The sequence below is a fragment of the Homalodisca vitripennis genome, chromosome 4, assembly GCF_021130785.1.
Source record: "Homalodisca vitripennis isolate AUS2020 chromosome 4, UT_GWSS_2.1, whole genome shotgun sequence".
Lineage (NCBI taxonomy): Eukaryota > Metazoa > Arthropoda > Insecta > Hemiptera > Cicadellidae > Homalodisca > Homalodisca vitripennis.
The window spans coordinates 67,977,925-67,992,062 of NC_060210.1; the positions used below are offsets into that span (position 1 = coordinate 67,977,925).

General features: G+C 32.0%; 1 protein-coding gene across 2 annotated transcripts in view; it reads right to left on the reverse strand.

Moving 5' to 3' along the window:
- The window catches only part of LOC124359462 (ABC transporter G family member 23), a 183,210-nt gene that overhangs the window by 12,042 nt on the left and 157,030 nt on the right, over positions 1–14,138 (reverse strand). For both annotated transcript variants that reach the window (XM_046812218.1, XM_046812219.1), the window contains exons 2-10: positions 12,031–12,243; positions 9,003–9,162; positions 7,179–7,333; positions 6,449–6,556; positions 5,398–5,491; positions 5,008–5,169; positions 3,713–3,838; positions 2,590–2,720; positions 1,077–1,284 (exon numbers count right to left, since the gene is read on the reverse strand). In XM_046812218.1, coding sequence (XP_046668174.1) covers positions 1,077–1,284; positions 2,590–2,720; positions 3,713–3,838; positions 5,008–5,169; positions 5,398–5,491; positions 6,449–6,556; positions 7,179–7,333; positions 9,003–9,162; positions 12,031–12,243 — 1,357 coding nt within the window. The remainder of the gene's footprint in view (positions 1–1,076; positions 1,285–2,589; positions 2,721–3,712; positions 3,839–5,007; positions 5,170–5,397; positions 5,492–6,448; positions 6,557–7,178; positions 7,334–9,002; positions 9,163–12,030; positions 12,244–14,138) is intronic.

Consider the following 14,138-nt stretch of genomic DNA (forward strand, 5'->3'; position numbering starts at 1 on the left):
ATGATTTTAAGAATGCTAAAATCAAAGAGAAGAATATAAGTTTAAAATTTATAGTTGCATACGTTGCCTGTCAATATTCTATGTTTGTTGGGCAAAAACAGAAAATCTTGTAGTAAACTTTACAAGATAAAAGAAAATTCAAGCAGTATTTTCATGAAAATATCTTTGCTATCTTAAAAAAATTATCTTTTTTCCAAAATCACTTATATAGTTCCTAAGAACGACGGTATTTATTTAAGCAACCTGTCCAAAGTAGGTGTGCTTTGAAGATATGAATTTATAGAGCCTTAGTCGGAAACTTGGCAATGATCAGTAAATTCATCAGAATACAGTGACAGTGGAATTACCATCCAGAATAAAATCCTTAATTTTCAGAAGTGGAAAGTCACATGTGTTTAAGAGACATCTGTTGGTTCTGCTTTAAAAAAAATTGTAATAATCTAATTTTGGACCATGTTGTGGATAATTTAAATTTTCAATTTGCTGAAGTGTTATCTCTTAGTGACAGGAGAAATGAGGAATTGATAAGAATGTAAAATTAAGAATCTTGACATCTTATTAAACAATATTAAATGTCAATGCTGCAGAATTTAAGAACTAAATACAGAATTTAAGATGTTAAAAATCATGGAAACATATTGAAAGTGATCTAAATTATCCCCTTACTGATACAATTGATTATCAAAATTGCAATGAATTTCAACCTATGTAAATTGAAATAAAGTTAGTTATAAAGTTTACATTATACTTGCAGTTAATAAAGGTAGATTCTTCTCAAAGATGAGTGTTAAAAATTTAAGATCAGATCTACAAGATGTCAAGATATATTTGCAAAACTTAACACTGTTTATCGAAAAAAATTAGCTGGAATTGCAAGAACATGATATGTAATGTGATATTGGTAGTTGAGTACAAACCGTGTCGATAGTGTGAAATTTTGTCATAAAGGTAAATTTATTACCATCATGGCTGTGTTAATTTAATGATCAATTCATTCATACAAAAGGAAAGGGAAAAGATTTATTAAAAATTAAAACGTAATTGGATATTTTAACGTAAGGAATAATTCTGCTCACTTTGACTATGGTATCGTTGCGTAAGTGTTTTATGTATCTACAGCTGAGAGAAGTAAGGTTACAGTTGGGATAGATGGGACAGTCCTGGGTCTCCCAGTTCATCTCATGGTTGACAATGGCTATGTGGAGGCCAGTGGGGTCCCGACCGATGGCCAGGCAGAACAGGATCACTTGCATCACCGGGAGAGCGAAGATGAACAGCATAACACTGTCAACAGAACAGCTCTTATTCTGTTTATTAAGATCTATATCAAACTAATCTGGTCTATTAGTCCTGTATATTAATTTTATCACATTTTAGCTCATATGTAAGACTAACGTATTTAACTAAACATGAGAGTCATAATATACGTATAATAGAAGTACATGATTCTTAGTTTACTCAAAAGTAAATAAAATAAGCTTTCTAAAATCTTGTAAATCAAAAGGTACACTCAGATTGTTTAAAAAATAGTCTTCAGAAAATTGGAGTTAAAGTTTTTTAAATGATCTATGGATGAGTTAGTTCACATTCAAGTATCAGTAAGAATTAGTATAATGTGCATTAGTAATTATTTTATAAACCAAAATGTTCAGAAATGAACTTATAATACGGAAAAAAAAACTATTTAAAAGGGTAATAGTTTTTTAAATGTTTATAGAAATGTTAGTTATAGAGTATATTCAATCAAAATCATTAATATCTAATATATTAACAAAATTATAGTTTTCTGACAGTTCAATGATACTTTAGATAAAAAAATTAAAATGCCTTTTATTCAGCGAGTGTATTTCAGTGATACATAATTGTTTTGCAAATCAACTCTTGTCAAATCAAGAGCTATACAACAATATATGGATTAGAGTGATTTAGATAACCGTAATTAATAGAAATTACACACAAACTTAGCAACTAAGTACTGATTAACTTTCATCCAGTAGCTAGGAAGATTTTAGAATAGTTATGATTCTGTCAACTAAACCTGTCTGGGGGCAGATTTGGAATCCCATATAAATATAAATAAAGCTTGATTACAAAAAAAAGGAGTAATGGATGTTATCTCCTGGTTGCTTGAATTGGTTTTGTCAGTTGTGGTATTGTGATAACACTGACTGCTTTGATAAAATTAGTTAATATTGGACAAAATAATGTAATATTGACATATGTTACTGGTATGCCCATCATAATAGTGCCTCTCCACTAAAATGGTCAGAACTGTCCAGAGGTATATTGCTGTAATATTGCTGTCTTTACAATGTTGAATACTGTTATAATTTCTTCTTGATATTAAAAATATTCCAAATTCCTGTACACATTCAAAGAAAATAATTTCAAAAATATAAATAATAACATAGATTTTGTTTGTGTACAATTGGTAACACAACTTTTTAGATCACCTAACTACAATTTTGCTGGATTATAATTTATTTTTTTGTTTCTGTTTGTATATGGGTTAACTTAATGTATACATTGACCTTCTAATCATGCATTTTATTTTCAAACATATATTTATAGGCTACAATCATAGCTCACCCTACGTTCCGCCACATCCTCAAGAAATTTTTCTGTAGCAAAGCCTTGGTCTTGCCTTTGGTGGTGAGATGGCAGCAGTCAGTACAGTCATCACACTGGAGGGCACTGCTGCTGCCTGCTCCGTGGCCAAGCTATGTACAGATACAACTATCTCTCAACATCTACTTATCCATCCCTTCTCTCTCTGTGTTATCATGCATTTACATTCTTAGAAATCCCATTTCATAGGTACAATTTGTAGTTCATAGAAAAGGGATAGATTAATTTTTAGTTTCTTCTCCATATATTAAATACATAAACATACTGTGAGCTTGTTTCAGTGAGAAGATTTGAATTTGAAACTCCATAGTCAAAAATGTATTACTGGAAAATGTCTTCCGGCATGTTCATGGAGCCAAACAGAACGATTTTCACAAATTTGGCATGTGAGCCCACAAGTTTAAAACCCAAATAGATTTGAAAATTTTATTTTTACAGTTTGTATGTAAAAACCATGCCTGTAGTCTTAAAAATCATTCTAAAATATAAAGTGAAATAAGATGAAATACCTGTTTATTATAGAAACAAAATTAGGTCTTAAAAATTCTCTCTGCCACTTAACCTAAAGAGTCAAAGTTTAAGAAGTCAAAGACTAAGTTTGTATTATTTATAACCCAGTAGATGCTTAACAACATAACACAAACTTTATCTCTCAAAAACAAAATTGTTACTCAACATTTGCAAAAATATATAGTCTAGAAGCTAAAAGCCGATTTACACTGTAAAGCACACAAGCTAGTTTGGTCATGAAATCGATTAAGAAATTTCCCCCAAGAAGGAAATAGATCGTCAGGTACGTTAATTTTGGTGGAGGTCAAAATGAGAGGGTATCAAAAGGGTTAAAAACATCAAATGATAACTGTAAATAAATGTTTAATACATTTTACTTGTCTAAATTTCTGAAATGGTTCTGACATTTTATTTATAACTTGTTTTATTTTGAAGCCAAGCTACAGAAATAGAAGAAATTAAATTAGAAATTGATATTTCCTTGCTACTTGAATATTTTTAAAAGAAAGAAAACTAAGAAAGACACACTTAATCAATTAAAGGTTACAGTTTAATGATGCCTAATGTGGCTTACCTCATAATGTCCATTAGCGTTGTCTTGTATGAGAACTTCTTTGGACTGATGAAAGTTGAGACCCACAACACCACTTTCCTCCGTTACATAAACTGGCTCATCTTTTTTGCCCCATTGTAGTGTTGCCTAAAAGCACAAAATCCATGAAATAAACAACTTTAATAAATTACATAACTGAATATGTTACATGTATTTTATACATGTTTGTGTGCTTGTGTGCATGTATATTATGAATACTTGTAACAAAATCTATTTCCCACAGTTTCATATACACTTTTTTATTTGTTGTCGAATTTTTCAATAATTATGGCAAATAAGTGTAATCATTTTTGTTTACTTTAAACGTTTAAGTGCAACATGTAGGCTTTGCAATTTCACACAAAAATTATCATTTCAATATGTTTTTTAAATTTTTCTACATGTACCCCAAGGGTACCTAAAAAACCTAATTTAATCACCATAAAACTTAATCAATTGTGTGCCCGACGGGGTACACAACATTCTGAGGTATTTATTTAAGTGCGGAATCAAATTTAACAAACCACCAAGACACGTAAACAATATAATTGCAATAAGGAAATGCATCTTAACGTGTACTCCATTGTGCGCACGACACGCTTTACGAAAGCCTGGTGTGTACCCAATTGGGTACACACCAGGTTCAGTTGTGAAAGATCATATGAACGTATTTAAAAAATGGATACGTATAATAAATTTACTATTTGGAAGATTTAAATTCTTTACAGTAGTAATTAAGAATGATGTACTACTAAAATGATAGTATATGGAGAAAAATATTAGCTTCATGTATAATTTAAATATATTAACAAATACACTATAAGCAAACACATAGCAATCTACATTATGCTTGTATAGTTATAAAACTATGTACTGTAAAATTAATACAGTTTACAAATTGGATTTTGTATTTCAAAGATAAAGAAATGAATAAAATATTTCATTGACTTAATATTTTATTTTCGTATTTGAAACATCAAATTCTTGATCAAAACAAAGAAATTTCTTTTAGATAGCCTTTGTGCTTAAAAAAAGATCCCACTCTAATATAAATATTACTGAAAAAGTAGCAATAAATTTGTATGAAAAAATTCTATTCTTGTGTAAAATGTAACATACCAGCTTCTTAACACCTGTTGCACAACTCCAACAGTAACACGAGCAATTACTAGCTGTTTCTTACTCTTACTCAAATATGCTAATTTATGCAATAACACAGTTTAACAATTAATTTTTAATTCTGAGATTCCTGGATGGAGTGAAATGGTAGGACATACCAGGGAAATGTTATTTGAAAGGTTGATGTCTTGGGCTGTGTCATTGCCTTGCTTACGGCTGAGCTTGAGGAACACCTCCTCCAGGCTCTGGCAGGCGTACATGGACAGAAGCACCTGTGGAGATTCCTCAGCCAGGAGGCGGCCACTTCGCATCAGACCAATCTGGGAACCCAACAATTTCTTAATAACATAGGTCGATTTTGAAAAAATGCAACTAAAAAAGTACCATCCTAATTAGATTATAGGAAAGGAAGATACTTTATATGTTGTTAAACTTGTGAAGGAGTCAACTCAAAGTATATTGAATACTCACTCCTTTACTACAGAAAAAATTCCCGGTTTTGGCACCAAACGGCCTGAACATATGGTATGAAAGTGAAGGCTACTCACCGTGTGGGCCTGCCGAGCCTCCTCAATGTAGTGGGTGGTGATGATCACAGTCTTGTTCCCATCCTTAGTAATCTGCACCAGGTGGTTCCATATACTGCCATAAGACAGAAACAAGTGAAATAATTAAAATTAGGCTTAAAATATGAATAAAAACTAATTTCTTCTGTACCTAATAAAGATATCTGTACCTTTTAGAAACATTCTAAATGCTGATTTTGTAAGTTTTAAAATAGCAAAATTTTTTTCTGTGATTCCAAATTTTTTTTTATTTAATTGAGTCACAATAAACAGTTTTATACATCACAGTTAAATTTACAAGTTAAAACCAATAGCTTCCTTCATGTAGCCTACCGTAATACAATAATAGGACATTTGGCAGGTATAGAATGAACCCTATTGATGATTGGTGGCACAGAAGTTTGTGTGTGCCCATTGTGAACCGTTAAGGTGTTACAGGCATCAGCCAACTTTTTGACCTTCTTGAGCAACATCTGCTCAAGGTATAAATTAGAATTCTTGTACTACGGTTTATACATCTCATAGTGATCTGATGATGTGGGGCATATGGGTAACTGAGTATTCACAAGATACTAATTTTTGTTCAGTTTTATTTTGTAGTTTCAGTTTTTGCCAAGAACTATTGTAGTTGGAAATGGATTATGCACTTGTGTATTAATTTTTGTATAGATCAAGACACTTTTTGTAGTATAAAAAAAATTAAAAACAACAAGAAATACTTTTTACTTTATTAACAAATAAAATATGTAGATCCAGAGTGATTCTTTTATTTACATGTCTGTATTTACACCAAATAAAAAACATAAATAACTCATCATATAATCTTAAACATTTTTTAATGTATAATAAAGGAGTTACAAAAGCAAAAAAGACGGTTCTATTAACATAAAATGTATATGTATTTAGGTTAGGTGGTATAAACTATTCAATTAGATAAGAGCAATATTCGAGATAATTAAATATTTTTTGAAGGCAAACCATTGTATAAAAAATGGACTGGAATTTAAGAGAATTGTGTACCAGGACAACATACCTCTGTCGGAGAAGAGGGTCAACCCCTACTGTGGGTTCATCAAGGATCAGCAGCTCTGGATCATGCATCAGCGCCACAGCAAAAGATACCCTCCTTTGCTGTCCTCCACTGCAACATTGATACAAATGAGATAAACCCCTTCATTAACAAGTTATATATTAATCTGGTCTAAATAACATTTGATTCTGATTTCTTTATGTCTAATCTAACTTTGTAACTATGACTCAAAATAGATCAAGATTTGAATCAAGGTTTCCTCAACAGTGACCATCTATAATTTTTAAAAACATCATATATTTATAATTATCCTAATCTAATTGTTGTGCATGCTAGTAAGCTGATGTTTTTAAATGTAAACTTTTGAATTAAAAGCAGTTACGCTTCTAAAACCCTAATTCCTGACTCCTGGTTAGATGGTTGAGCCACTCCTTATAATACATTTTTGATGATAACTTCAGTGTTTCATTGAGGTAACTACCTCAATTAGACATGATATCTTTACTCAAAATTTTTTATTTAGTAACTAGTTAATTATATTAACTGAACATTAATGAAAATTAACATTTTTTATCCAACTGGTGGAGAGGAGGATTCTAAATACAGATATATATTAAAACAGATGTTTTCCTAAGTAATAAATTAATGCGATGAGTTTCCAAAAAGCTATTAAATTCTAGCCAAGGCCATAATTTCTGATTTCTGTCTAGAGAAATAGTTTTAAATTACTTACCTGAGATTTTTAACGAGTCTGTTTTGACTAGGTAAATCAAGGAAATTCAGCAGGAATTGTAGCCTGTCGTTGATTTCTGTTGTTTCCATTCCAAATATCCACCCAAAATACATCATTGTTTCTTTGATTGAGAATTCTCCATAAAGGGCAATTTCCTGAAATAAATAGAAGTTTGTGTAAAATATAATACAGAAAAGTTCTATTCAGCTAAAAAAAGACCAAAATAATTCTGTGTTGGTAGGGTAATTACACAAATTCCCTACCTCTTTGTGAAACGTTTGTTGTTTCACAAACACAGAAAAATTAACACTCATCGACAGTAATAAAACAACTAAAACTCATTAGAAAAAGTACAAAAAACCTTTTTTATATTTTAGAATAAAAACTAAATTTTGTCACTCTCTTAGCCATTTAGTAACATTGCATTTTTCCTACGTAGGCTAAAATCTACTAACTATGAGAGCTAATTGTCGGCCATTGAGGGGATGATATCATAATTAGATTTTATTTTTATATTTTGACCAAAGGATGATTTTACATTACCTGCGCTTGTTTTATTTTCCTGCTTCAGTCAACAACAGTACTATAAAGTTTTATGTAAATAGGTACATAATTAGAAAATATTGCTTCTGAATACACAAATTGTTTAAGTTATGTTACTACTTTGTTGTGGGTTGCCTTAATATTATGAACTGTTATTTTAACATCCTTATCTTTATCTTTGTGTGAACATAACAGCCATTCTTCAGAGTTTCCTGCTAGACCGTTTTTGTTAAAATTTGGCCAATGTGCTAGTATGTATAATCTGTACCCTCAGGCTGTTTATTGTTGACCTCAAGTACTTTGTTATTTGGAAACAAATATTTTTCTCAAAAATGGTCTAAACAATTTTTATTAAACTTTCAACATTTAAAAAGTAGTATAAACCATAGTTTTCTAAATAGTTGGTATTAAAATGACATAATGATTAAATTTTGTTTGGTTGTAAATTAAATTCAACCATGGTATAGAGACCATATGGAAAAGTTGATTTTGATTAAATTCAACATGTAGTACTAAGAGAACACCCTCTAAGAATGCATTTGAATAAAAACATACCTAAATGCCAATCTGTCAATCTGAATAGACTTTTTTGAACTAATTAAAGCATTACATTTATTTTATAAAACATGTTGTTAGGGTGCAAACATTATTTCTCAAAAATAGTGCTAATATATTTTCAAAACAATAGCTATTAAAAACCACGTTTTTATAAACATTCCAATTAAAAGACACATAACTTTGATATTATATGCAAAAAATTAGAATTATTGGGCTTTGGATAATACCCTTAAACCGACTAAAGCTTTCCAAAAGACGTTGTTAAGTACGAAACACAAGACAATTCGAAGGGAGAGTCTTTCTGTATTTTGACACTAATTATTAACATTGTATACTGTAAATGTAAACATGTTATAGTCAATATTGCTATTCTATTTAAAATTGCTCAATGAATTTCTCATGGAGCCATTTCTGGGATAATGCTGTTAAAATAAAAATGCAGGTTGTGTTTCAAAATTTCCAGTTGTCTGAGACCCAGCAAGTTTAATATTTCAAATTTCAAAACTATTGTAAAGCATCTAAAAGTTTGTGGAATTAAATAGTTAAGTCAGTCATTGGTATTGCAGCACTTTATAATATATTAAGAAACTGTTTTAAAACCTTAAGTTGGTTTTAAATTATTATAATGTGTCATAGTTTTGGTTGAATTTTTAAAAGCCAAAGGTTGATAAAAGCCAGAATCTTACAGGCTATTTTTTAGAATGCGAAGTATATGAGTCTGACCTGAGGCATGTAGCCAACCCGTCTCCCTGGCACGCCACTGCCCTTGGTGCCAGGCTTGCCACCTAACACCCATATCTCCCCGGTATCCAGACGCCGTCGCCCCACAATACAGCTGAGTAGAGTTGTCTTTCCACAGCCACTGGCTCCCAGTAGTCCGTAACTGTCACAGAAACACAGGTTGAGAGTCTTCAAAACATAGTTGTATATATGTACAGATATATAGTTTTATATACAAAATTTAAAATGATTAAAAATGTGATGTGTAAAACAACAGCTATATTAACCATACTGTGAAATATTTAACACTTGAACTTGAGAACATACATAACATCGTGAGGAACAACATTTAAAAGCACATCAGCAGTCAACAATTATAGGTATACTAATGAATGATTGGCCAAAAATGGGCAGATGGCATTCAAGTGGTGAGCAAACCTTGAGTGTGTATCTCCATGACATACTCATTTACATAAACAAACAGCTGGAGTGACTTAGCTGAAAGATGTGAACCACTTATATGTGACCTCTAGAATAATTTAGAGTTCATAAGAGTCACACTATTTTTTATATGTGCCCAGATGATATGCATTCTGAGATAATTTTGCTATCCTTACGTATTGTAAGAGAATCACAACATGGTTTCATTAGAGAAGCTTTCCAGCTGCGCAAGATATGCCAATTCATCACTTCTGAGTTCATAACAAAAATTTTTTAAGTGATCATTTTTAGCAATTCAAAGTTGATTTATACCAAGAGGGGTGAAAAAATATTTTTCAATCTCGTTATTGATATTGAATTTGTGTTATTCTGTGTAGTGGTACTTTGGATTTGAAGAGGTCATGAGGTCATTCCGGAATGGGAAATAAGTTAAAGGCTATAATGCACTGCTTAGTAGGAAAATTAGTAGTCGAGTTTAGTCTCCAAAACTGGCTGGGATGGTACTCAAAAAAAGTTTGAACTGCACAATCCTCAATTGAGTACACTGTAACGCAGTGACAGCTGAAATCCGCTGTCTATCTGCGTCTGAAGAGACAAAACAACGTTGTTTTTTGATAGCTTTTTTATACAGGAACAATCCGTTTTAACTCTGAGGAGCTACGAAGGAGATTACAAAGAAAATCCTCATCTAGTGAGCAAGAGGACAGCTTGAGCACGACCAGGTAAGAAAGAGTCTAAAATTGCTGTATTTCTTGGTTACTAGAGAAATCCCCACAACCAGAAGATTGTTCATCATGCTCGGGTTCACACCCTCCAGATGGATGGGCCACTAAAGTGATAAACTATGCCGGCCGCCACTTAGTATGATTGCATAGGGGCACCAACCCTGTGCTATGCACCCAGCTTGCTTGGAAAACTAAGTTTGAGCAAAGGAGTAGATACTCCGTCTAGTGAAGATGTTTTAATGTTTTTTTATCTCCAGACACAGATAGACAGCATATTTCAGCTGTCATTGTGTTACAGCGTACTCAGTTGAAGATTGTGTACTTTGCACTTTCTTCGAGTACTATCCCAGTCAGTGTAGGAGACTAAACTCTAGTACTAAACTTTCCTGGCTAAGACAATTTTTGGGAAATCTGACATATTGTTTCTCTTAGGGTAGCCAAAAATATGACAGAACTCAAGCTTCGTTTAAAAATTGATATTTATTTGATTTTAATGTCAAGTAATTTCAAAACGTTAAAAATTTAAATTAAAAGTCTGCTGGAATTACTTTCTTGTACCATACGACCAAACATTTTGAATAATCCTTGTAACAAGAACACATAACACAACACATGAGAACATTTTGTAAGAAAAATAAATAACTATTGAACTAAATGAGAGGGAGATGAGAAATGATGAGAATCAATTGTTTAATTGAACTAGCATTTACAGAAATTCACAATTATTACTTTCCTAAATCTTTTAAAATGTAACTTTCACCCCATTACGCGATTTCCCAAAGTAGTTTTAAAAGACTTTTATGGTTTATACACAATATCTTAACAAATAAACTCCCTTAACTGAACATTGAATGAAGAAGTGTTATCACTAGGAGTAGATTTTCATGGTTACTACCTTGTACACCAAAAAATAGAAAGCGACAAAACAGATCTTTGACAAATTTTTTAGGTGAAGGTGTAATTAAGAGTATGATAGATTTGTTTGAGCTTTAACTGCACCTGGATAGTATAACTAACCTCACGGCATACCTGTAAAGTATATAATATTAAAACAAAATTGCCTATTAAACTTTAGGAAAGTTGTCAAAATAAGCATATAATATGATGATGATGCGTTTCACTATCTGGCTACATGTATGTATAAAAAAATACTTAGTATTTAAAAATATAATGAATAATAAATACTTGTATCAAACATACCAACAATATTATTTTAAAAGATAAACATAACACTTTAAGTTGTCTCTCTGTTCTAAAATGCAAGGCAGTTTTCTGTATTTTTAGTAAGATAATTTATTTCAGTATTTTACAGTGTGTTTTTGTTATTAAATAATTGATTTAGCAATGAGCTCAAATTTCATAAAATATAAATGTTACAAGACAACAATAAATAATAATTTATTGAAGACAACAGTCTTCAGAGACCCTATTTTTAGATTATAAACTTATAAAAAAATTTATTTTAAAATGGTTTTTGATGATACTCGTGTAATGCAAAGCAACAAGGTCAACTAATTTCTTACTAGATATACTGCACAAAGGTTTGCCTTTTAGAAGGAACTAGTCATAGTTTACATGTTATTATTTCCATATAAAGCACAGTTTAACATAATTTACCCGAAATACTAAAACTGCAATAAAACCCAGAGATTTTTAGCTAAACCAATTATGTCTTAGTGCAAAAAAATATTCCATAATTATGAATAATTATCATAGGTTGTTTTCTGTTTGACGTAATTTGATCTGTTAGCTCATTTAATTAAAGGTTATTTTCCAGCTGTGGAACTAACAAATTAAAAAGCAAACAAACGTCAAACATTTCACATGTCAATGTCATCCAGATGAAAATGAATATGGTGACTCACATAGTCCCCTTAGCAACAGTCATGTTGAGGTTGCTGAGGACGTGGTTGGGGTTTTTGCTGGGACCGTAGTGCTTGTAGGCGTGTCTGACGCTGACAGCATTCTGTCTGCGAGTCCACACCGTGCTCTGCTGGCTCTGTAGGGGCGGGTGTGTCTTGCCATTCCGCTGCTCTGTTGTCACCACGTCCGGCGAGTCCATCATCGTATTGCCTTCCCTGCAACACAAAACAGGACGAGGGTTATATATTTCTCAGGTCATACCACAAAGAAATGAAAGGAGTTAAATCTGTTTTATTGCATGTCGGTTGAAGTGTTATCCAAGCAAACAACCTCAACCTATATGTGCCAGTGTTAAGTAAGCTAAGTTTTTACAGAGTCTGCTAACCCTGTAATGTACATTTTACAAGATTTTGTATTTTGTCACGTTAATAAGAAGCGTGTGTGATTTGATATTCTGAACGAGAAATATTTTGATACTCCTTGTCTCTCACGAGTATGAAAATCGTGTAATATTATTGTTCATAAAGTCCAGATGACGATTTGGTGACAGGTGTGAACGTGTCATCTGAAATCTGCATTTATATGCAGTAATGTAGAACAGGCTAATAAATTGGACACCGATTTCAAATTCTTGTTGTATCATAACATTATCCGACCTCTTAAATTGCACTCAATTAAATGTTGTGCGTCTTAGAATAATATTTGGTGTTGCTTGGTTTTGCTTCTCTGAAAGGAAGCTGATCCTGCTACAGTAGGAGACTCGATATTGCATGAGCTAAATTGTAAAATTGTACTTAAATATGCATACATTGTTATACATAATGTAAACATAAAAAATCAGTTAGAAGAAAAAGCGAGGGATTGATTTGGGGAAAAAAATACTATAGACGTTAGATCATGCTTACATATTTGGAACAGCTATAAAGGCAATGAACAAAATGTCTTTTTAATAACGATATATACCATACTACAATATTTAAAATCTGTTAATTGACAACTAAACATCATAGAGGAAAATATTTAGAAATTTAGTACAGTTGTTAAGATAGTATCATGTATTATATAATTTACATTTCTTTCTGCTTTGGAAAATTTCGAGATAGGAATAATATGGTGGACGCCATGACCAAACCACAACACCGTTTAGTTGTATGTAGGCTTTTCTTCATGAAGCCCATTCCTACGTCCTCTGTTGTTTATTACTTACCTTTAATCAGCTGGTGTGACCCTGACAGCCTGTTCACCTTGGCTGCTGGTTATTCTTCTAATTGTACGTTATTATAATGCTTTTCGAGAGCGTTTTATCACGCGCTGCTCAGGGAATGCGGATTCTGGCTCAGCATCGCCATTTTTTCGGCCACTGCACTCTGCGGAGAGGGGTTCATAATATTTCTGTCCTTAAATGGTTTTATTTCATACATGTAAAAGTTTATTTAGTCAACTTATTTAAGTTAAGATTAGTTTATTTAAAACAGGTATTGTTGTAGGTATTTAAATGCCGTTATAAGAACGTAGATTTACATTTAAAGTAGCTGTTACCCATGGATACGCACCACACAATTTCCTGGTGAATAACAGGGATATCATATACATCCGTTCTAAATAACATAGCACCCCTGAGTAAGTATTGTGTAACCTAATATAGACACATAAAAACATGATTCAGATTATTAGTATTATTTGTAATTAAAAGTAGTCAAATCGATAGAGTCGTTCTCAAGTAATTGCTTACCAACGAAGAGCATTGGATTTTTATTTATATCAATAAAAGAAAATATATTGTTGTTATCACTGAAAAGGTTGTTGTCATAAGAAACACATTCAGTGACAAAAAGATCTAGAAATAAATTTCTTATAAAATCCCCCGGCTCATAAGTACCGGTACACAACGTATGCTTTTGTCAATAATCGCTTTACCACAGATCTTTTGAATGGGTAACAAAAGAGCTAATCATGCGTGAAATCTAAAGTACGGGCACGTAATATTACTTATTAGTAACAATGATAAGTTAAGCAAAATGGAAGCGAAGAACGCTCGACCAAGGGGGTATTGCCAATCAGGAAGAGTGGATGTCGTGAATATCGGATTAGTCGACATTATTATCATAGC